General features: G+C 38.4%; 1 protein-coding gene across 19 annotated transcripts in view; it reads left to right on the forward strand.

Annotated features, from left to right (window-relative positions):
- EPB41 (erythrocyte membrane protein band 4.1) overlaps positions 1-22,875 on the forward strand; it is a 204,227-nt gene that overhangs the window by 129,914 nt on the left and 51,438 nt on the right. For 6 of the 19 annotated variants that reach the window (XM_082613567.1, XM_082613580.1, XM_082613562.1 and 3 more), the window contains exons 12-16: positions 10,425-10,633; positions 14,388-14,444; positions 15,640-15,702; positions 20,557-20,733; positions 22,513-22,563. In XM_082613567.1, coding sequence (XP_082469693.1) covers positions 10,425-10,633; positions 14,388-14,444; positions 15,640-15,702; positions 20,557-20,733; positions 22,513-22,563 — 557 coding nt within the window. Of the gene's footprint in view, positions 1-10,424; positions 10,634-14,387; positions 14,445-14,609; positions 14,652-15,639; positions 15,703-20,556; positions 20,734-22,512; positions 22,564-22,875 lie in introns of all 19 variants that reach the window. The other 13 variants (XM_082613563.1, XM_082613574.1, XM_082613565.1 and 10 more) reach the window with 9 other exon arrangements.

Genomic DNA, 22,875 nt, shown 5'->3' on the forward strand with positions numbered 1-22,875 from the left:
ATTGATTCGTTTGCAAATATTTATACGAAGTTTTAAAAATAATTTTTTTCTAACCCACTTAATCAGTCACTACAACACATGTAATTGTCACATCTGTTAGAAGCATTTTTTTTTTTTTTTTTTTTGCGGTACGCGGGCCTCTCACTGTTGCGGCCTCTCCCGTTGCGGAGCACAGGCTCCAGACGTGCAGGCCAAGTGGCCATGGCTCATGGGCCCAGCTGCTCCGCGGCATGTGGGATCTTCCCGGACCGGGGCACAAACCCATGTCCCCTGCATTGGCAGGCGGACTCTCAACCACTGCGCCACCAGGGAAGCCCCTGAAAACTTTTTAAAGATGCATGATCTTAAGTGGTGTTGGTCTTGATAATTACCACAGTACTTGCTGTGTTGTAAGTGCTTAACAAATAAATTTTGAAAATAAGATGATTATTTTTCTTATTTAGTTGAATGTGAGCACAATTTTTATGTTCCACACTTTCTATGTGATATTTTAAGTGCATTAGAATTTCCTGTTACAACTCTTGTCCCTCTGTTTAATTTCTCTGCTCGGGAGAAAAGTACTTAAAAAAAAATGCTCACTCAAATCCTGATGACTAATGAAGCTGAGTACCTTTCCATAGTTTATAGGCTATTCGCATATCATTATTTCTGAAGTGCCTATTCAGATCTTTTGCTCATATTTTTATTGGGTTGTCTGTCTTATTAATGTGTAGGGGTTCTTTATATATTCTTGTCTCACTCACAGTCTTAGGGAGAAAGCATCAGTATTTCATCATTAAGTGTGATGTTTGCTTTGGGTTTTATGTAGCTACCTCTTATCAGATAAGGAAATATCTAAGAGTTTTTATCATGAATGAATGGTGACTTTTATCAAATGGTTTTCACTTCATTGTTTGATATAATATGATTTTCTCCTTTCTTATCTTTTTTTTTTTTTTTTTTTTTTTTGCTGTACGTGGGCCTCTCACTGTTGTGGCCTCTCCCGTTGCAGAGCACAGGCTCTGGACACAGAGGCTCAGTGGCTATGGCTCACGGGCCTAGCTGCTCCGTGGCATGTGGGATCTTCCTGAACCGGGGCACGAACCCATGTCCCCTGCATTGGCAAGCAGACTCCCAACCACTGTGCCACCAGGGAAGCCCCGATTTTCTCCTTTAAAAAAAAAAAATTTGGGTTTCCCTGGTGGCGCAGTGGTTGAGAGTCCACCTGCCGATGCAGGGGACACGGGTTCGTGCCCCGGTCTGGGAAGATCCCACATGCCGCGGAGCGGTTGGGCCCGTGACCCATGGCCACTGAGCCTGTGCGTCCAGAGCCTGTGCTCCACAATGGGAGAGGCCACAACAGTGAGAGGCCCGCATACCGCAAAAAAAAAAAAAAAAAATTTATCTATTTATTTTTGGCTGTGTTGGGTCTTCGTTGCTTCGCTCAGGCTTTCTCTAGTTGCCGCAAGCAGGAGCTACTCTTCGTTGCCGTGCGTGGGCTTCTCATTGTGGTTGCTTCTATTGTTGCAGAGCATGGGCTCTAGGCACGTGGGCTTCAGTAGTTGTGACACATGGGCTCAGTAGTTGTGGCTCGTGGGCTCTAGAGTGCAGGCTCAGTAGTTGTGGCGCATGGGCTTAGTTGCTCCGTGGCATGTGGGATCTTCCCGGACCACGGCTCAAACCTGTGGCACCTGCATTGGCAGGCGGATTCTTAACCACTGTGCCACCAGGGAAGTCCTGTTTTTCTCCTTTCTTATGTTACTTGGTGGATTACATTGATTGACTTTCCATTGTTAAGCCTTCTTGGCATTCATGAAGTAGACTCAATTTGATCATAATATACTTTTCTTATGTCATTTTAGGCTTTTTGCAATGATTTTCATGAGAGAGATAGGCCTGTAATTTTCCTTTCTTGTAATGTTGTCAGGTTTTAGTATCAAGTTTATTCTGGCCTCATTAAATAAATTGAGAAGGATTCCCTCTTTTTCTGTTCTCTGGAAGAATTTTATGTAAGATTGGTATTATTTCTTCCTTAATGTTTGGAAGAATTCACCTATAAAGCCAGTTGATTCTAAAGATCCCTTTGTGAGAGGGTTCTTTACTTACAGAGTCAACGTCTTTATTAGAAAGGACTATTAAGATGTTCTAGTTCTTGGTAATTGCATTTTTCTAGGAAATGTCCATTCCATCTAAAATTTCAAATTTATTGCCATAAAGTTGTTTATCTTTTTAATATCTATAAGGTCTCTAGCACTTTTGTGTTCCTGATATTGGTAATTTGTGAACCCACCCCCCCTTTTTTTTTTAAGAATCTTACTACAGATCTATTAATTTTATTACTCTTTCCAAAGAACCAACTTTTAGTTTTGTTTTCTTTATATATATATATATTTATTTTTTTTTATTTTATTTTTTTTTGCGGTACCCGGGCCTCTCACTGTTGCGGCCTCTCCCGTTGCAGAGCACAGGCTCTGGACGTGCAGGCTCAACAGCCATGGCTCATGGGCCCAGCCGCTCCGCGGCACGTGGGATCCTCCCAGACCGGGTCACGAACCTGTGTCTCCTGCATCAGCAGGCAGACTCTCAACCACTGTGCCACCAGGGAAGCCCTCTTATATATTTTTAATTTAATTTATGCCAGCTAGTATCTTTATTATTTTCCTTTTGCTTTTATTGAACTGTTCTTTTTCTAATTTCTTAAAAGGATACTCATTGATGTTTCTTATTTCTTAACAACCTGACCTTAGAATTCAAGTGATTTGCCTAAGGTCACATAGTTAGTCAGTGACAGAGCTAGAGGTAGAATCTAGAACTGTTCTCCCAGTGCTGCATTTTTTATTCTTCACCATGATGACTTCTGTTTTTGTAGAAGAAGGAGAATGAAAGATGTCAATAGTCAGTATTCATTGAGCACTTAGTATGTTCCAGACACTGTTCTAAACATTTTACATATATTATCTTTTAATCATCTGAATTGCATATAAACTGAGTAGGACAAATCTTTTGTAGTTCTGTTTTTAAGTATCTTTTTTTTTTTTTCTCTGTGTGCTGTCTTCTCAGTATAAGTACTGGAAACATTTCTATGGAAGCTGTTTTTCCCTCCTTTTCCTAGATCCTTTTCTATTCCTCTTAAAAGGGAGACTTTCCCCTATTAGGCCTCCCTCTTTTTTTTTTTAATGAATATAATCCTCTAAGCTAGAGATGGTGTATTAGGGAAACTTTAATAAGAAATGCTTTATAAGGGGCCTCATTTTAATGAACATTCCCTTTCTCTTTTATATCTGGTGCTCAAAGCATCTGCTTCACCAGCTGAAGAACTAAAACTGGTTTCAATCCTAGTTCATATAATAAGAGGGGGAAGTCACAAGGATAAGCTAATAATGACAGCAAGGATTTTTCAGTTTATATTTTTGTTGCACTTTTTGCTTTTCAAACCATTTCCATATATTCCTCTTTGGTACCAACAACCTAGCAGACAAGAAACATTTAGGAATTCTTGTTTTACTCATGAGGAAACCGGGGCACAAGAAAAGTTATATAACTTCCTAGGATCACACAACCAAGCTGTTCATCCGTCCAGTGAGTAGTGGTTGCAGTGATTCTTGCCAGGGGAATACATCCATATCATCTTTGGAGCTTTAAAACAAAACAAATACCTAGGCCTCACTCTTAGATACCACATCTGTGTATTGTGGAACTGAGCATCAGCTGGGTTTTTTGTTTGTTTTTCAAGATCTGTAGCTGACTCATGTGGGCCCTCTGATAATGGGATCACTGATCCACTGCATACCCATTGTACCTATACCGTACTAGCAGAAATTATTCCAGTAAGTAACAGAACAAGAACTAGAATTTAAGACTCCTTTTACACAATGTGATGGTTTTGAGTTTTACGCTTCTCTGCTCTAATAAATAACTAAGTTTCTGTTGTTGTCAGGTAAGAGCAACATAATACTGGAGTTAATGGGTCCACAAGATATGACAACCAGCATTCTTCTTTGCCTAGACCTTCAATAATGGGAAATAATTGAATTTTTAAAGTTAAATGTTCTCTATCTATGTATCAAAATCTTTTAATAGTTAACAAATGAATTCATAAAACTGAAAAACCAAAACATCTTAAAAAGTAACCATTACCTCCAACACTGAATATACTAAAAAGCATTGAATTATATAGTCTAAATGGGTGAGTTTTATGGGTCAATAGAGCTGTTTAAAAAGACAAGAACCACAGTCAACTACCATGATTCTCTGGGGTGATCCATAGTTTTCATAGCCTTCTTATGGAGAAAAGGAAAGAAATTTGCCTCTCTCCAGAGCTCCTAGTGATATGTTTCACTTGAACTGCATTTCAATGTGTGCATTATTAGTTTTTGCCCAACATACTCTTGAAATAATATTAACCCATAAAAAAATACAAAGACTTAGGTATGATATTAAAAGTTATTATATGTAGGATTTATAAAGTGATTTTATATCCACTGAGTATACCAACCATCCTGTAGAATTCATATCTTCGACATTTTACAAATGGTGGAACTTTCTGCCTCTGTTTCTAACTGCCGATTTCTACACCTATACCTACTTTCCCACATATAGTACAGATTTCCAGGGCTAGAAATGCTGAAGACTTAAATTATTTGGCTCTGCAGTATTAGTACTGGATTAAAACCAAATGCAAGTGGCAAAATAACACATGGTGAAAGCATGGGCTATGTTTCTCTGATGCCAGGCAGAAGCGAATTAATTCTTTGAGAGGAGGTGTGAATACACATGTATAATGATACTTTAACACAACTGTGAGCAAAATATTTTGTCACATTCCCCTGTGTTGTTAGATTTGGTCTGCCATCTGCCATTCTTTCATTGACTGGCTTAGAGCACTCATGAGTAGCAGGGACTTGCAAGAGGCTACAGAGTGTTCATTGAAAGATCAGGTAGATCCTTGAGGGGGATGGGGGGCAGAAGAATTGGGAGTTTGGGATTAGCAGATACAATCTAGTATATATAGGATGGATAAGCAACAAAGTCCTACTGTATAGCACAGGGAACTATATTCAATATCCTGTGATAAACCATAATGGAAAAGAATATGAGAAAGAATATATATATGGATGAATCGCTTTGCTATACAGCAGAAATTAACAAACATTGTAAATCAACTATACTTTAATAAAATATTTTTTTTTTTTTTTTTTTTTTCTTTTTGCTGTATGCGGGCCTCTCACTGTTGTGGCCTCTCCCGTTGCGGAGCACAGGCTCCGGACGCGCAGGCCCAGCGGCCATGGCTCACGGGCCCAGCCGCTCCGCGGCATATGGGATCCTCCCAGACCGGGGCACGAACCCGTATCCCCTGCATCGGCAGGCGGACTCTCAACCACTGCGCCACCAGGGAGGCCCTAATAAAATATTTTTTAAAAAAAAGAAAAAAAGGGGCTTCCCTGGTGGCGCAGTGGTTGAGAGTCTGCCGCCGATGCAGGGGACACGGGTTCGTGCCCCGGTCCGGGAAGATCCCACATGCCGCGGAGCGGCTGGGCCCGTGAGCCATGGCTGCTGAGCCTGCGCGTCCGGAGCCTGTGCTCCGCAACGGGAGAGGCCACAGCAATGAGAGGCCCGCGTACCACAAAAAAAAAGGAAAAAAAAGGAAAGATAAAGTAGATCCTTGTGTTTCTATGGCTTTTCCTATGTATCCTCTGAGGAGTTATTTCTTTCATTGGACATCATTACAGAACATCAAGCATTTTTTTTCTTGATGTTGTGTATATGAAGTAGTTATGAATTTCAATTTTTAATCTGTTCTGATTCATGGAATTCCTTTGTATGACCTAATTTTTACTGCTTATACATCTAAATTTATCAGGAAAAGTTAAGTTCAGAATATTCAGTTTAAGAAGGCAGGAAAAGAATCAACATTGTGAAAATGACTATACTACCCAAAGCAATCTACAGATTCAATGCAATCCCTATCAAACTACCACTGGCATTTTTCACAGAACTAAAAAAATTTCACAATTTGTATGGAAACACAAAAGACCCCGAATAGCCAAAGCAATCTTGAGAAAGAAAAACGGAGCTGGAGGAATCAGGCTCCCTGACTTCAGACTATACTACAAAGCTACCGTAATCAAGACGGTATGGTACTGGCACAAAAACAGAAATATAGATCAATGGAACAGGATAGAAAGCCCAGAGATCAACCCACGCTCATATGGTCACCTTATATTTGATAAAGGAGGCAAGAATATGCAGTGGAGAAAAGACATCCTCTTCAATAAGTGGTGCTGGGAAAACTGGACAGGTACATGTAAAAGAATGAATTAGAATGCTCCCTAACACCATACACAAAAATAAACTCAAAATGGATTAAAGACCTAAATGTAAGGGCAGACACTATAAAACTCTTAGAGGAAAACATAGGCAGAACCCTCTATGACATAAATCACAGCAAGATCCTTTTTGACCCACCTGCTAGAGAAATGGAAATAAAAACAAATATAAACAAATGGGACGTAATGAAACTTAAAAGCTTTTGCACAGCAAAGGAAACCATAAACAAGACAAAAAGACAACCCTCAGAATGGGAGAAAATATTTGCAAATGAAGCAACTGACAAAGGATTAATCTCCAAAATTTAGAAGCAGCTCATGCAGCTCAGTATCAAAAAAATAAACAACCCAATCCAAAAATGGGCAGAAGACCTAAATAGACATTTCTCCAAAGAAGATGTACAGATTGCCAACAAACACAGGAAAGAATGCTCAACATCATTAATCATTAGAGAAATGCAAATCAAAACTACAATGAGATATCATCTCACACCAGTCAGAATGGCCATCATCAAAAAATCTAGAAACAATAAATGCTGGAGAGGGTGTGGAAAAAAGGGAACTCTCTTGCACTGTTGGTGGGAATGTAAATTGATACAGCCACTATGGAGAACAGTATGGAGGTTCCTTAAAAAACTAAAAATAGAACTACCAAACGACCCAGCAATCCCACTACTGGGCATATACTCTGAGAAAACCAAAATTCAAAAAGTCATGTACTACAATGTTCGTTGCAGCTCTATTTACAATAGCCAGGACATGGAAGCAACCTAAGTGTCCATCGATGAATGGACACTGGTAGTGTCCATTTGTAGTGAGGTGGATGGACCTAGAGTCTGTCATACAGAGTGAAGTCAGTCAGAAAGAAAAACAAATACCGTGCGCTAACGCATATATATGGAATCTAAAAAAAAGAAAAATGGTCATGAAGAACCTAGGGGCAAGACGGGAATAAAGATGCAGACCTACTAGAGAATGGGCTTGAGGATACGGGGAGGGAGGGGGAAGGGTAAGCTGGGACAAAGTGAGAGAGTGGCATGGACATATATACTCTACCAAATGTAAAATAGATAGCTAGTGGGAAGCAGCTGCATAGCACAGGTAGATCAGCTCGGTGCTTTGTGACCACCTAGGGGGTGGGATAGGGAGGGTGGGAGGGAGGGAGACACAAGAGGGAAGAGATATGGGGATATATGTATATGTATAACTGATTCACTTTGTTATAAAACAGAAACTAACACACCATTGTAAAGCAATTATACTCCAATAAAGATGTTTAAAAAAAAGGCAGGAAAGTGTGTAATAAAAATTATAAAGATTTCCATGTAAGATAATTAAAAAGTCTTAGCACATGAAGGATAATGATCTGTTATCAGAAATATTAAATCATGTGGAAACACACTACATTCCTAGACATTACCAGGTAAGTGAGGTCTTACTACGAAGTATATGGATGTTTTCTTTTAGTTCCTGAAAGAATGAAGATAAAAATCATAAAAAGGTTATGAGTGATTGTTTTTAAGTGAGTGATCTGAAACTTAGATGCCCAGTAATCCAAACCAAAACAACTCTTAACTCTGTGAAAAGATAAAGCTTTTGTCATAAGCTTATATTGTATATTCCCTCTAAAACAGTCTGTCTAGTCTATATACAGTCTTTGCCCTAAATCAGGGTTTCTTAACCTAGCAACCTTGTCCTGTACACACTAGAGCCAGTACCCCCTCCTACTTCACTCCTCAATTGTGACAACCAAAAATGTCTCTAGACATTGCCAAATGTTCTCTGCGGTGTCAAAATCACCCCTGGTTTAGAACTACTGCCCTAAATATATTAGAGAATAGGAACAATAATGCAAATTGATAAGACTTTGCAAGAGGATAGGGTAGAACTCAAAGGGTTGTTCTGGTTTTTTTAAGGACTAAAGGCCAAAGGTTTTGAATTTTATTTCATTTTTAAAATATTTTTGGAGTATAGTTGATTACAATGTTGTGTTAGTTTCTGCGGTGCAGCAAAGTGAATCAATTATACATAATCATATATCCACTCTTTTAGATTCTTTTCCCATATAGGTCATTATAGAGTATTGAGTAGAGTTTCCTGTGCTATACAGTAGGTTCTTATTAGTTATCTGTTTTATATGTAGTAGTGTGTATATGCCAATCCTAATCTCCCAACCTTATCCCTCCCCTCCCCTTTCCTTCTTGGTAACCATAAATTTGTTTTCTACATTTGTGACTCAATTTCTGTTTTGTAAATAAGTTCATTTGTACCATTTTTTTAGATTCCACATATAAGTGATATCCTATGATATTTGTCTTTCTCTGTCTGACTGACTTCACTCAGTACAACAATCTCTAGGTCCATCGATGTTGCTGCAAATGGCATTATTTTGTTCTTTTTTTATGGCCGAGTAATATTCCACTGTATATATGTACCACATCTTCTTTATCTGTTCATCCGTCAGTGGACACTTAGGTTGCCTCCATGTCCTGGCTATTGTAAATAGTGCTGCAGTGAACATTGGGGTGCATGTGTCTTTTCAAATTATGGTTTTCTCCAGATATATGCCCAGGAGTGGGATTGTTGGATCATATGGTAGCTCTATTTTTGGTTTTTTAAGGAAACTCCATACTGTTCTGTATGGTAGTGGCTGTACCAATTTACATTGCCACCAACAGTGTAGGAGGGTTCCCTTTTCTCTACACCCTCTCCAGCATTTATTGTTTGTGGATTTTTTTGATGATGGCCATTCTGACCAGTGTGAGGTAATACCTCATTGTAGTTTTGATTTGCCTTTCTCTAATAATAAGTGATGTTGAGCATCTTTTCATGTGCCTCTTGGCCATCTGTATGTCTTCTTTGGAGAAATGCCTATTTAGATCTTCCACCCATTTTTTGATTGGGTTGTTTGTTTTTTTTGATATTGAGCTGCATGAACTTTTATGTATTTTAGAGATTAATCCCTTATCAGTCACTTTGTTTGCAAATATTTTCTCGCATTCTGTGGGTTGTCTTTTCATTTTGTTTATAGTTTCCTTTGCTGTGCAAAAGCTTTTAAGTTTCATTACGTCCCATTTGTTTATTTTTGTTTTTATTTTCATTACTCTAGGAGGTGGATCAAAAAAGATCTTGTTGCAATTTATGTCAGAGAGTGTTCTGCAAATGGATTAAATGCCCCAACCAAAGGACATAGAGTGGCTGAATGGATTGAATTTTATTTTTTTAAATTTATTTATTTGTTTGTTTTTTGCGGTACGCGGGCCTCTCATGGTTGTGGCCTCTCCCATTGCGGAGCACAGGGCTCCGGACGTGCAGGTTCAGCAGCCATGGCTCATGGGCCTAGCCGCTCCGCGGCATATGGTATCCTCCTGGACCGGGGCACGAACCCGTGTCCCCTGCATCGGCAGGCGGACTCTCAACCACTGCGCCACCAGGAAGCCCTGAATTTTATTTTTTAATCAAACAATTAAAAAGGAAAGTGTCTGGTTCAAAGATTTGCCCTTAAACAAGCTTAAAGAAGCATCAAAATGTGTACATGTCTTATAAGAAGATTCCTTTATCAAGCTATTTTGTAATCATTCCGAGGAGGCTTAGCAGAAGAAATCAGACTTAATCCTTTTTCCTAGAATATATTTTTAGGTTCCTGAAATCACCTATAAATAAATGGATCTGTATTTCAAAAAGCCTTCATAGAAGAAATCAGACTTAATTAACCCATTTTTTCCTTCATAGACTACCTTGCAGGTTCTTGAAACTAATAGATTACAAGGTTAAACAATCTTGCCAACTTTTTAATAAAATGAGTTTTCCATTTTTTTTTTCATATTTTGCTGTCCACGTCCACCCCCCTCCCACCTCCTGTCCCACCCTTTATGGAACATTATCGTCAGGACATTGTAGCTTTTCTGTTAGGATACTTTTAGCTTTCTTATTGCCATTATTGCCATCAGTTACCTGCCCGAGCACTAATAATTTATTTTTTACCTTCTGTCTGATAGCCCACTGGACACTGTACTACTCGTATGTGTCCTGGAGTCACAATTATTTCACCTGGTGGCTGTGAAGTAGTACAGTGACTCTTGCCTTCCCTTATCCTTCACTTGTGCCTTTTTCACATAGCAGCAGCCGTTGATTCAGCAGACCGAAGTCCTCGGCCCACCTCTGCACCAGCCATTGCTCAGAGTCAGGCCGCAGAAGGCAGCGTCCCAGGTGCACCTGTTAAAAAAGCAGTGGTTTCTAAAGCCCCAAAGGAAACAGTGGAGGTTGAAGTGAAAAAGGAAGAAGTCCCACCTGAGCAACCTGAGCCAGAGCTCACAGAAGCGTGGAAGGTATGTCATAAGCCCAAATGTCTAGCTAATTCACTTTTTGGTTCAGAGGTGTTGACTCTTTGACCAGGAAGATTCTCAAAGCACTATCTTTTGTCGAATCCTAACAAAGTTATTTCTTCCTCACTCTTTCTGAAAGAAGATATCTCCCATTAACCTGTAAAATATATTCATAGAATTATGTCATGAAGTACTATAAGCTATCCCAGTTTTTCTGGTGACCCACAGCTTTACCCAACTTAAATCTTAAAAAATGAGTCTGTAAAACACACCAGCACTGTGATCATCTGTTTTTAAAAATAATTTTTACTCATCCAGAAGGAATCTCCACATTCCTTTTTAAGAGTAAGCTCTGCTAGTATGAGTGAAATATAATTTGATTTCCTAAAATGGATATATGTGTAACATACCCAAAGAATATCCAGATATTATATAAAGCACATGTATATGGTTATTCAAATCTTAAGAAACTTTACAAAAAGGGGAAGATCCATTATGTAGGGGAGGTTATGCTACTGGCTTGTTTACAGTTCTGAGTTGATTGTACCCACAGTCATGGAACTTTGTTGAAAAATCACCAATTTAATTAGTGGATTTCCCAGGAATAACAGTATCTGGACTGATCTTTTATATGTTGATAAGCTTTTTAAAATACATTTAAGCAGTGATGGAGTTGAGCTGTCAGTTCAGATTTATTGAAGTAAATACGAGTCTCACTGTTGACAACAGGAATTAATAGAAGCAGTCTTTATAAGAAAAATTACACTTTTATGTGTCTGTTAAGAAATTTAAAACCATATAAGACCTTGGTAAGGGCTCTCCCCTTGGCAGATGGATTAATCCTGTTCTTTTGGAGCCAGTTCAATATCTAGTTTGCCTATAGAGCAGTGGCCAATCTGGCTCTGTTTTTTTTTTTGCGGTACACGGGCCTCTCACTGTTGTGGCCTCTCGCGTTGCGAAGCACAGGCTCCGGACGTGCAGGCCCAGCGGCCATGGCTCACGGGCCCAGCTGCTCCGCGGCATGTGGGATCTTCCCAGACCGGGGCACAAACCCGTGTACCCTGCATCGGCAGGCGGACTCTCAACCACTGCGCCACAAGGGAAGCCCCTCTGGCTCTGTTTTGATTGTATTAAAAAAAACACAAAACTATTCAATATGACATATAGTTTTTATGGTCCTTTGAGACCAGCTTGAATCCAGAGTGAATGGTAGGTGTTTGCATTTTTGTATCTAGCCAAATGTGCATGACATTGACCACCGGGTTCAGTATCAACAGTGCCTTTTTAATGTTAGACTACTTCAGTTCTTAATGTTAGGGTAGCTCACCTGGCACTTTTGACTGTCCTTCCGTTTGTAATACTAACTGAAAAGTGTTAAATTACTGGAATTGACAAGGGAATCTTTTTGGTGGCTAAGATTCTTTTGGCTTTCTGCTAACTTATTTGTTCTTTTGCCTATCTGACAGACATAAGTATCTTCAAGAATAGGTTCCGGGCCTCCCTGGTGGCGCAGTGGTTGAGAGTCCGCCTGCCGATGCAGGGGATACGGGTTCGTGCCCCGGTCTGGGAGGATCCCATATGCCGCGGAGCGGCTGGGCCCGTGAGCCATGGCCGCTGAGCCTGTGCGTCCGGAGCCTGTGCTCCGCAACGGGAGAGGCCACAACAGTGAGAGGCCCGCGTACAGCAAAAAAAAAAAAAAAAAAGAATAGGTTCCCTTTGCTCTTGGGACCTCAGCAGAGTGGAGAGATCACTTCCTGTTATATGCTCACCATTTAAGTGCCAGTTGGGGGTCTTCTTGCCAGTTAATTCTATATAAGTAAATTTTGAGATACTTGTATTGAGATCAGACTGAAAGCCACCTCTGATAACCTTCTGTTACTGTAATAGTAGTGACAGAGTTAAGGGTGACTCTGGGTTGATTTTATTTGTAGCAGTTAGAAAATAATTATGGAATTTGCCTGAAGCCGTATTTACTATATAAAGCAGCAGTAGTAATAAAGTAGCCTTGTAATTGTGGAAATCTCATTGCCTAACACTAAGTTGGTGCCAGATAGAGATAGCTTTTTGGCATCTTGAGTCATTTGACAAGACCTACTTTGCAGGTGTGGAGATAGTACCTTTCCTCGTGTGCATCTTTATCTCCATTGATATTCTCTGTAGGAGCATAAATAGAACTACTGTTGCTACTTGGTCTCCATTCTTAGACTGAAGTACAGGCTCTCAATTTCTTGCTGTTGGATTGCTAAGGACCCAAAGCAAGAAGTCATTATTCATTTAAACAAGTAATTTAAGCTTTACAAAATAATTGAAAACTTCCATTTGCTAAGCATTCACAACTCTATGAAGATATTATCTCCATTTTATCAATAAAAGACTTAAAACTCAGGTGAAATAACTTGTTAATGGCAACACAGCAATAATCCCAGAATAATCCCAGTTATTTCTACTGGGATTCAGAGTAGAAATAACCCAAATTGTTAATTACCCCAGTAGTTAAAAGGACTGTAGCCAGATGTGCTTATGATTTGACAGTGTCACAAAGGTTGGTATCATCTTATGTTCTTTACATTCAGTCCTAGAGAAAACAGCACAATGACATTATATTCTGAGGTAATACTGACACGTGTGATTAAAAAGAATGTGTCAAGGGAATTCCCTGGAGGTCCAGTGGTTATGACTATGTGCTTTCACAGCTGAGGGCCCAGGTTTGATCCCTGGTTGGGGACCTAGGATCTTGCAAGCTGCACAGTGGCCAGAAAAAGAAAAAAAGAAAGAAAGAGTACATCAAAACCACAGATTAATGAGGTTCTGTAAAGAACGTAATGATACAGGGTGATTGATTTGACCCTTAATAAAAACATTTTTCTCATTTTGATATATCCAGTGCTTTAGGCATTGCTCACTCTTGGTTTTTAAATTTATGCTTACTCCATTTTGCATATATAAAATGACTGCTGCTAAAGGTATTTCAAAGCCAGGCAGGAGGCCTTAGTTATTCTCTTCCTGTTCTTAAGGATGAATCTTTACCATCCACCGAACACATGGGCTCCAACTCCCTGGAGAGGAGATTACAGTGTGTTGAATGTTGCAGCTGAGCCCTGTGTGTGCTTATTTATAAATCAGCCTTGGAAGTAATTGCATGCATCAGTAACAATTTGGATTGAGTTTATTTTGATATGTTGTTGTCTAATAAACTCAAGGGTTAAACTTGCCTCCTTAAATATATTGATCAACTAACAAAATTTTTTGTATTTACCTGCTTGGTGTCATATGTGGTTTATTTTATGTGCTTTAAACTGTAAAGATTTTCTTTTTGTTTCTGTCATGTATGTCATACATTGGTATCTTCATTTGTAAATTTGTTTATATGTTATTTAAGATACTTCTACATCATTTTTAAAAAGCAAAACAAAAACATATGACTTTTTAAAGTCTAAATTATTATTTTTAATAAGTACTTTTTAATAAATAAGTATAAATATGTTCTCTTCATCAATAGAATAATTACCTTAATTTTCTTTTTTGATCCTTTGGTTGTCCGTATTACCTCTTCAGCTTTGAGAATGTGATGGTGAACTAACAGATTGCTCTTGAGAGCAGTGTCCTTCCCTGTAATACCCCCGTAAGACTGCATCATGATGATTACATATCAGCTTATTTCACAAGCAGCCTAAAGATGCAGCTGATTTGGAAATGACGCTATTCATAGAAACCTACTAACCTGAAATGTTTTTACCACTTTATTTCTTAAATGTAGGTGGAAAAAACCCACATCGAGGTCACAGTACCCACCTCAAATGGTGACCAAACACAGGTTTGTGCCAATAGGCCACTTATTCCTTTTCCCCTCCCTCCCCAATTTTTTCTTCCCTCCCACTCCGTGCTCCTTAAAAAAAAATTATAAGTTGAAGGTTCAAAAAAACTTCAATGAGCCAATATTTTATCATTTTTCTTTCTTTTTTTAATAATGGCAAAACAGAAGCTTGCAGAAAAAACTGAAGATCTGATAAGAATGAGGAAGGTTAGCCATTTTTCACTTTCACAAAATCACTTTACCGTCACCCATGCTGACTTTCAAAGTGCATTAAAAAGACAGTGATCCATTCTTTTCATTGATTTCTCTTAATCCGAAATTACTTTCTAATAGTAGGTATACATATACACATGTTATGTATATATATGCATATACATACACACATATGTGTACCAAAGAAATTATAATCCTATACTATATATTGAAAAATTTCATTAAAATAAACTTTCCAGTAGGAAAATATCTTTTTAAACACAATGAAATAATTAGTGAAGGCCAAATCTATCCTTTATATTTAAACTTTATAAGAAATATTTCACAGTGGTACCATATGCTTGGAATCGTTGACAATGTTTTATGCATATTTATCATGGAAACCATCATAGCAGCAACTCCCAGTATTGCTAATAATTATGGGTTTGGCTGTTCTGCGTCTCATTCTTCCCAACCATAGAGTAGGATGAATCAATTCTTACTGAAGAGAATATTCATTGACCATGTATAAAATGCCCTTAGATCTTTCTTATGGAAGATATTAGAGCCGTACGTACCTGCAGTATTACTAAGTTTGAAATAATGTCCAAAACGCTAAATAATGTTTTAAAGCATTTCCCTACTCCATGGAACACGGAGAGTCAAGTCTTAAAGTCATGCATTTTAAGATAACCCTCAAACAGCTCAAAGAGGAACATAAAGCAGCTTGTTATGTAAGAAGCCAATGAAGCCAGGAGCACTGTCTATTTAAATAACATCATCGCATTCTTCCATCATTCATGAACAGTGTCATCCATTTTCTAGCAGTAATCATGTTCTCTGTGTGTCCTTGTGGTTCTGTGACCATTTCATGTTGGCATATGCTGCGCTATGGACATTTAATTTTCAATATTTTTTTGGTTTGCCAATTTGCAGTTTTTCGCGCAAGAACAACATTTTAATTTTTTATGCTTTTCTGTTTTTCCCTCTTTCATTTTCACAGAAAAAGAGAGAGAGACTAGATGGTGAAAACATTTATATCAGACATAGCAATTTAATGTTGGAGGTTTGTATGAACTTGAAGCTTATTTCAGTTGGTTGCTGTAACCTTCTGCCTTCTTTGCTGATCCCCTTTCTTCTTTCTATGCTGCGTTTGGTTTTGCATGCCACTGCATGAGAGAATTTTAGGTTTAAAATGCTTTTGCATGTTGGTAAACATGAAGATATGCAACCATCTCTACTTCTGACTCTTTAGTTTCCATCTCTCATACTTATCTAAAAAATATATGATTGGGACTACCTCAGCATCCCATGGTTCCATTGTTTTACCCACTTTTAGAAAGAACTACATCACTGTTTAAAAGTTCCTTGAATTGTCCAAGAGTATAAACTCCTGTATGTTTCAAGCATCAAATTTATATAATTTTTTCATCTTCTGAATCAGGAGAATGTGGAAAAATAGGAGAAATGATCACAATTCAAAATGGACTTAAATTTTTGAGGATACCAAAAAATGACAGAAGAATAGTCGGGGAAAAAAAAGTAAGATACAGGAAGGAAAGAAGGGAGGCTAGCATTTAATGAGTAGTTAGTATGATATTAGATAGTTTAATTATAAAACAAGCCTATGGGTATGGGATTTTTATTTTAAAGAGAAAATTGAGGCTAAGAGAAATTAAGTAATTTCCTTGTGGTTATAGAGCTGGTAAATCAGTAAAGCTAAGATTTGTGTTAGGGTCCATCTAACTCTATTAAACTACACTTTTTTTTTTCCCATTTGGAAATAGCAACATACTCTGTGCTGTAGGAATTGTAAGGTCATTTTCCCATTGTATTCAATATCGGTCAGATTTTCACCAAGCCTATATTAGTATACTTTATCTAGTGTCAGTCTCCACATGGGATAAGGGAAAAACTAACTAGAAAATTAGAGGAACTCTATGAGGAAAAATTAAGTAAATTGGATGGGCTTCCCTGGTGGCGCAGTGGTTGAGAGTCCGCCTGCCGATGCAGGGGACACAGGTTCGTGCCCTGGTCTGCGAAGATCCCACATGCCGCAGAGCGGCTAGGCCCGTGAGCCATGGCCGCTGAGCCTGCGCGTCCGGAGCCTGTGCTCCGCAATGGGAGAGGCCACAACAGTGAGAGGCCCATGTACCGCAAAAAAAAAAAAAAATTAAGGAAATTGGAGTTATTCTGTACAGAAACAGGCCATGTTTACACATCAGAAACTCTTACCTGGAAGCTAATGACCTAACTATCTTACAACTCCACTCAAGACAGAACCAAAAGAAATGGGTATAAATTCTGACATCAGGGATTTAACTCAAGTATAAAGGAAATGTAACTATATAGGAAGATGAGAAATCATTCTTGCCTTCAGGAAGCATCCAATGTAGGGACAAATGGAAGAGAGAAACAATAAATAAGTAAACAGATACTGATAAAATGATTACAAGTTATTATAAAAGCTATAAAGGGGAAATAGTATGCTGTGCTAATAAAAAGGACCTGCTATAAATAAGATGGACAGGGAAGTTGTCTATGAAGAGGTAACACTTAAGCTGAGACTTGAAAGATGAACATATGTAACGGTAAATATTATTAAAGTGGATGTTTGAAGAAACTTTTTTAGATAGAACTCTAATAGCATCCAGTAATTACTTAACGTCATCTATTCTTTGTCAATACATATATTTTGAGTGCCTGCTAGGTATAAGATACTTCGATAAAAATAAAAATTATGGCCAGTTTTCATTAATCATGTACTGTGTGGTAGGCACAATACCAAGTGTTTTATGTATGTTTACCTCATGTAACATGAAGTTTTCTTAGGCTGGACCCTAGGATATTTCAAACTTGGTAACTAGATCTCTTTGCTTTAGCGCATAGTTGAAACTAGACCTGAATGGTTCCGCTTCTGAGATTAGGGAGAATAACAGATATCAGTTGATCTCCTTATACTCAGCAATGTAACATCTCCCAATTCCAAACATGCCTATTTCTTGACTTGTCCATCTGTAATTCTGCCTCTTAACTGGAACCTGCAGTACCAATCATATATTTGTCCTTTGTTCAATGAGGTGTGTTATGGCTTCTGAGACTCACAAAGTCCTTGTGTGTGATACGTTTTTCCCAGAATTTCATTGACAGCCATAAGAGGGGATTTCTAAATAAGTGTGTGTTTGAAAATTAAAACTACTAACTATCTTTTGAGAATATTTTCTATTTAATTAAGTGTTTGGTTTGATTGCTGCTAAAATTATAGGATGATAGGCATCAGAAAGTGTCTAATCTGAAAACAGCCAAAGTAGTTTGGCTAACCATCATCCTCTAGTATTGTAAAAGTTTTTTTCCCCCGCTTAGGGAAGTTCTCTCAAGTTATCTGTCACTCTAGCAGATTTTTTCTTAAGCATTCCCTCCTCCCCCTACTCCTACCCCACCCCCACTAATACTTTGTTCTGGCACAAATAAGGTCGAGTTCATTTTTAGATCTACCGTTTCCTCCTCCATCTCCCAATGAGAACCTGTAGCAAGTTTCTGTGACAAATTGTTTTTGGAACAGGTCCCTCTGAGATCTTAATTTAACTCTGTGCCCCCACGGGTTTCCAACAGAGCCAGCTAAGAAGGATGGAGAAAGCTCCCTCAGAAGCTGCTGATTTTATTGGAACATTTATTTTCTCAGGTTCCAACCCAATCAAAAGCTAGGCAGGACAAGTAACAAACCACCACTCTTTTATAGTAAGAGGCTAATAACCCAGAGAGTTATGGTTTTATCATAGCCTCTCTTGATCTTTTTTTTTTTTTTTTTTTTTTTGCCGTACACGGGCCTCTCACTGTTGCGGCCTCTCCCATTGCAGAGCACAGGCTCCGGACGCGCAGGCTCAGTGGCCATGGCTCACGGGCCCAGCCGCTCCGTGGCATGTGGGATCCTCCCGGACCGGGGCACGAACCCGTGTCCCCTACATCGGCAGGCAGACTCCCAACCACTGCGCCACCAGGGAAGCCCGATCTTTTTTTTTTTTTTTGCTCCATTCTTACCTTTAACCCTCTCAAATACGTTTAGTTCTTGGCCCAAGCAGATTTGATTTTGTCAGGAGCTAGGTCACAGAGCCTTCCATGCCTGATGGGTCTCAGTTGTTCAGCCTACTACTGAGTCTTTGACTGACCTTGTTCCTGCTTTTCTTTAGCTAGTAAACATGCTTTTCTTGCTTTCAGCTAGAACAAAAGTGCAAACTGTTGTTTCCCCATGGTGAAGCCCATATTCTTGAGCTATACTCATATTTCATCCCAGGAGGCAAGAGGTACTCTTATGGGGGAGCTACAGGATTGCCCTTTTTGGGTTCGTTTTCTCTTTGACTGATCTCAAAGCACATAAACATCATTCAGTCTTGCAAAAATAAAAAGAATAGACTATTAAATGAATTTTCTGAATGAATATCTCCAAAATCAAAATTGTGTCATATACCTCACTGATTCTTTTTCCTGTACTGTTTTCTCTTTGACATTGCTTTTGAAAAAAATTTACTTAATTGCAGCCTATATTGCCCCAGGAAAAACTTTTACAACAAATTTTTATTTAAATGAATTCCTCCCCCCCACCCTCAACACCAAATGAGGCTGTTTCCCACGGAGCCAAAAAAAAAAAAGACTTATCCCCAAATTCACACAGCATATTAGGAGATATATTTAGTATTATGCTTTTCTTGGATACAGAGCTGCCTTGATATATAATAAACACAGAATTTTTAGCAGTCATCAAGTGACAGGCTCCCACATGTTTTGATTTCAGACATAGATCTTTTGAGGTTTTTTTGAAGAAATATGTTGGACCAAGAACATTTGAGTTTTTGTCTTCACGTTGTATTTCCCAGATTATTTCTGGCCAAGTCTCTTGAAAGTTGGTTTATGCCTCCTGTTACATAAACTTGAATGTTATTTCTCATATTATTTACAGCTTTATTAGCCTAGTTTTGATCATTTCTCCCTGGATATCATCTGTGAGAGCTTCCCCCTAGTTGTCCAGTAGTCACATCTGCTGGAACAGTTTAGTTATTTTAAGTCGTCAGGGAGACATATATTTGACAAGTTCTTATTAAATCACTCCCCATCCATTGATGGTTACTGGAAGATGGTCCCTAGTTTGAATGGTACTGAGGGATGAAGTGAAGCTGTCAGAAGCTTCAAAACATAAGGCTTTTAGTGTGTGTGGATAGTATTGACAAAGAAAAAAAATTCATTATATTATATACCCCTGAGTAATTATTCAGAGATACTAACCACTTGCTGTGGAGGCTTGAGCCAGGAATTTCAGTAATAAATTTTTGTATCGAGAAAGGACTATTCCTGTTTACCAAAACCCAGCAACAGTCACCTAGTTGTAAGAAAGCAAAACTGTCTCCAGGTAGAAATAGAGGGATACTGTACAGTTGTAACTCACCAAGGCAAGGCAACCTGTGGTGGGAGTTGAATCTTTCACCATGTCCTTCGTTTAACAGTTTCTCCTTCTCTATTGCTATCTCCATCCTGCCTGAGCTGAGACTAAATCAGTTCCTATCAAGCTGAGGCTAATTGAGTTGTGGGATTACCTGCTTGGGATGAGGAGTTGGAGATCTAGTGCTGTATCGTAATGGGAAGAAGAGTTGTAAAATTAAGGAGTGAGCTCTTTATGGCTTATATAACTGCTAAGAGCTATAGGGTTACGATGCTTCACTGCTTCCAAGAAAAGCACTGTGTTAAAAAAAAAAAAAGCAAATATACCATATTGTATATTTACAATTTGAATGTAATTTATGGCTTAACAACATCTATCCTGGATGTGGTGTATTTTCTACCAGTGCCCATAGTCTATAATGGGCTCCTCTTGGTGGTGTTTTTTTCCCTGAATATTTATTGTTTTGCATCTTTGTCCTTTCAACTATAGGATTTAGACAAAAGTCAAGAAGAGATCAAAAAACATCATGCCAGCATCAGTGAGCTGAAAAAGAACTTCATGGAATCTGTACCAGAACCACGGCCTAGTGAATGGGATAAACGCTTATCCACTCACTCTCCCTTTCGAACACTTAACATCAATGGGCAAATCCCTACAGGAGAAGGAGTGAGTACTTTGTCCATGTGACCAATTGTGAGAATGAGTGAGATAAATGCTTTTGTATATTGATAATCTGTATCTGAAAGTTTAGAGCTGAATTTTAGCTTTGGGTCTTACCAATTCATTCCAGCTTTAAAGCATTCATAATCAAACACTTGTTTTAAGTCATATAGACTACTCAGTCCAATTATGGGGGCCATTTGGAGCTACCAGTCGATGACTGGGCCCTGAGAACTGTCTCTGCAGCTGCATGCTTCTGCCTAGTGTATGTTTACAAATTGACCATAAGCCAGTGGAACTTTATGTTCAAACTGTGACTTCAAGGACCAGAGAGTTTACTAAATTTAGTAAGATCAAAATTTGGAAAGGGATAGGCATTTTTTAAAAACTTCGTTTGAACATTTGCACAACTTAGAAATGTCTGGAATGGTTGACCACAATTATATAATAAACCAAGGAGACCTCAGCCAGAGGATGCAGAATACCAAGTACTAATGATTATATTTCAGTTTTAGAAGAACTATTGATGATTTATTTTATCTTTATGAGTAACATCAAGCTTTTAATACACTATTTTATAAGATAGTCACAATTAGAGGAAGAGATACCTTATAGAGGCTGTTCTTTTTCTATAATTGTTGTCATTACCCATTTTAGAGATCCTACACCTGAACCTGTGTAATGAGAATATCTTAAAAGTTACCTTGAGCACATATTCAAAAATTCTTTACTTAACCTTTACCCTATACAGGTTAAGTATGTATATAAATAGTCACAGTGACTCAATGAGTGAGTGTAATGATTTTTAAATTATATGCTTGTTTCCTCCCCAAACAATAGCAATTCTAGTTAAGAAAGGTAAAGTGATGTCTTAATAATTTTTTAAAATTTTGTTTTTATATTCAGAGTTCATGGTAAACTATCCAACTTACTGTTTAGTTTCTGGAACTGGAGAAGATAATAAAAGTTGGTTCACAAAGGATACATTTTATATTTTTCAAAATGTGATTAAAATTGGCTAACAATTCTCCAAATAGAGTTGAACCAGCTTCACCAAGAAGGCTGGAGAATTCCTGAATGATGGGCAGGGAGAGAGAGTTACCAGGGTTGATAGGATGCAGTTGTTCTTATTCACTGTCCTCTCAGCCTCCACTCTCTGGTCTAAGTGGACATTAGTTCTGTATCCCAAATCTGGAGCATATACCCTGAACTGAGACAGTGACTGCTTTCCATAAGTCTATGGCTCCCTGATAAAGCACTTGTTGCTACCTCGTCTGACTAACCCTATCTACAAACCATAACTGCATATTTTCTAGAAGTTTTCTTTTTGATTCTGTGCAAGTAATAAAAGATGCTTAGCTACTTTGGAGAAGTAACTTAGTACCCTCTTGGATGAGGTTTGGTAAATTTGAACCAGTCTCCATTTCCAGAAAATATCTTGTGTCTAAATAGAAACCCTTCAGAAACCATCTTAGGGCTAGTTTTGGGAATGGCTGTTTCATTTTGTGGACTTTAAATAAATGACTTTTATAAATTAAATTAGATCAATAGGGAGTACTTTAGCTCTAGGGTTATTATATTACCCCTCTAAATGAATAATGCAATAAGTAAGAACTATATTGTTATAACCTTTTATATAGGATAATTCTACTTCCTGGCGTATCTTACTTTTTCTTTAATAATCAGGACAATATTTTTGTTCTCTGGGGATACCTCTTCCACCTTTGACAGCATTGTTGTTGCATTGCAAGGCAACTGAATTTTATATAATTTGTGTATGACCAGGTGAAGAAAACCTCTGTCCTTCCCTCGGAAAGAAAGGTTGGTGGGCCAGAGGTAATGCTGCTGTTATGACTTGTGCTTCTCAATCAGAATTTGCTCTTGTCATGGCTCTAAGCAGATAATTCCCCCAGAACTGAACAGCAGCTGCTCAGTGATTTTTTTTTTCTTTTGGCTATACTAGTAAATTCACACTCACCGCCTTTTGACCTAACACATAACATTTTCGCTGCTGCATTTTGCAGCTTTCAATTTGCTTATTTCGGCGCATGGCTGGTTGAAAAGCTGCATGAAGATATAAATATGTATTCGGAGAGAAAAACGAATTTAATTGTACCCTATTCTTTTTATGTTGTCTTTCTTCTCCCC

The sequence above is a fragment of the Mesoplodon mirus genome (genome assembly GCF_964341445.2).
Source record: "Mesoplodon mirus genome assembly, chromosome: 3".
Taxonomy (NCBI): domain Eukaryota; kingdom Metazoa; phylum Chordata; class Mammalia; order Artiodactyla; family Ziphiidae; genus Mesoplodon; species Mesoplodon mirus.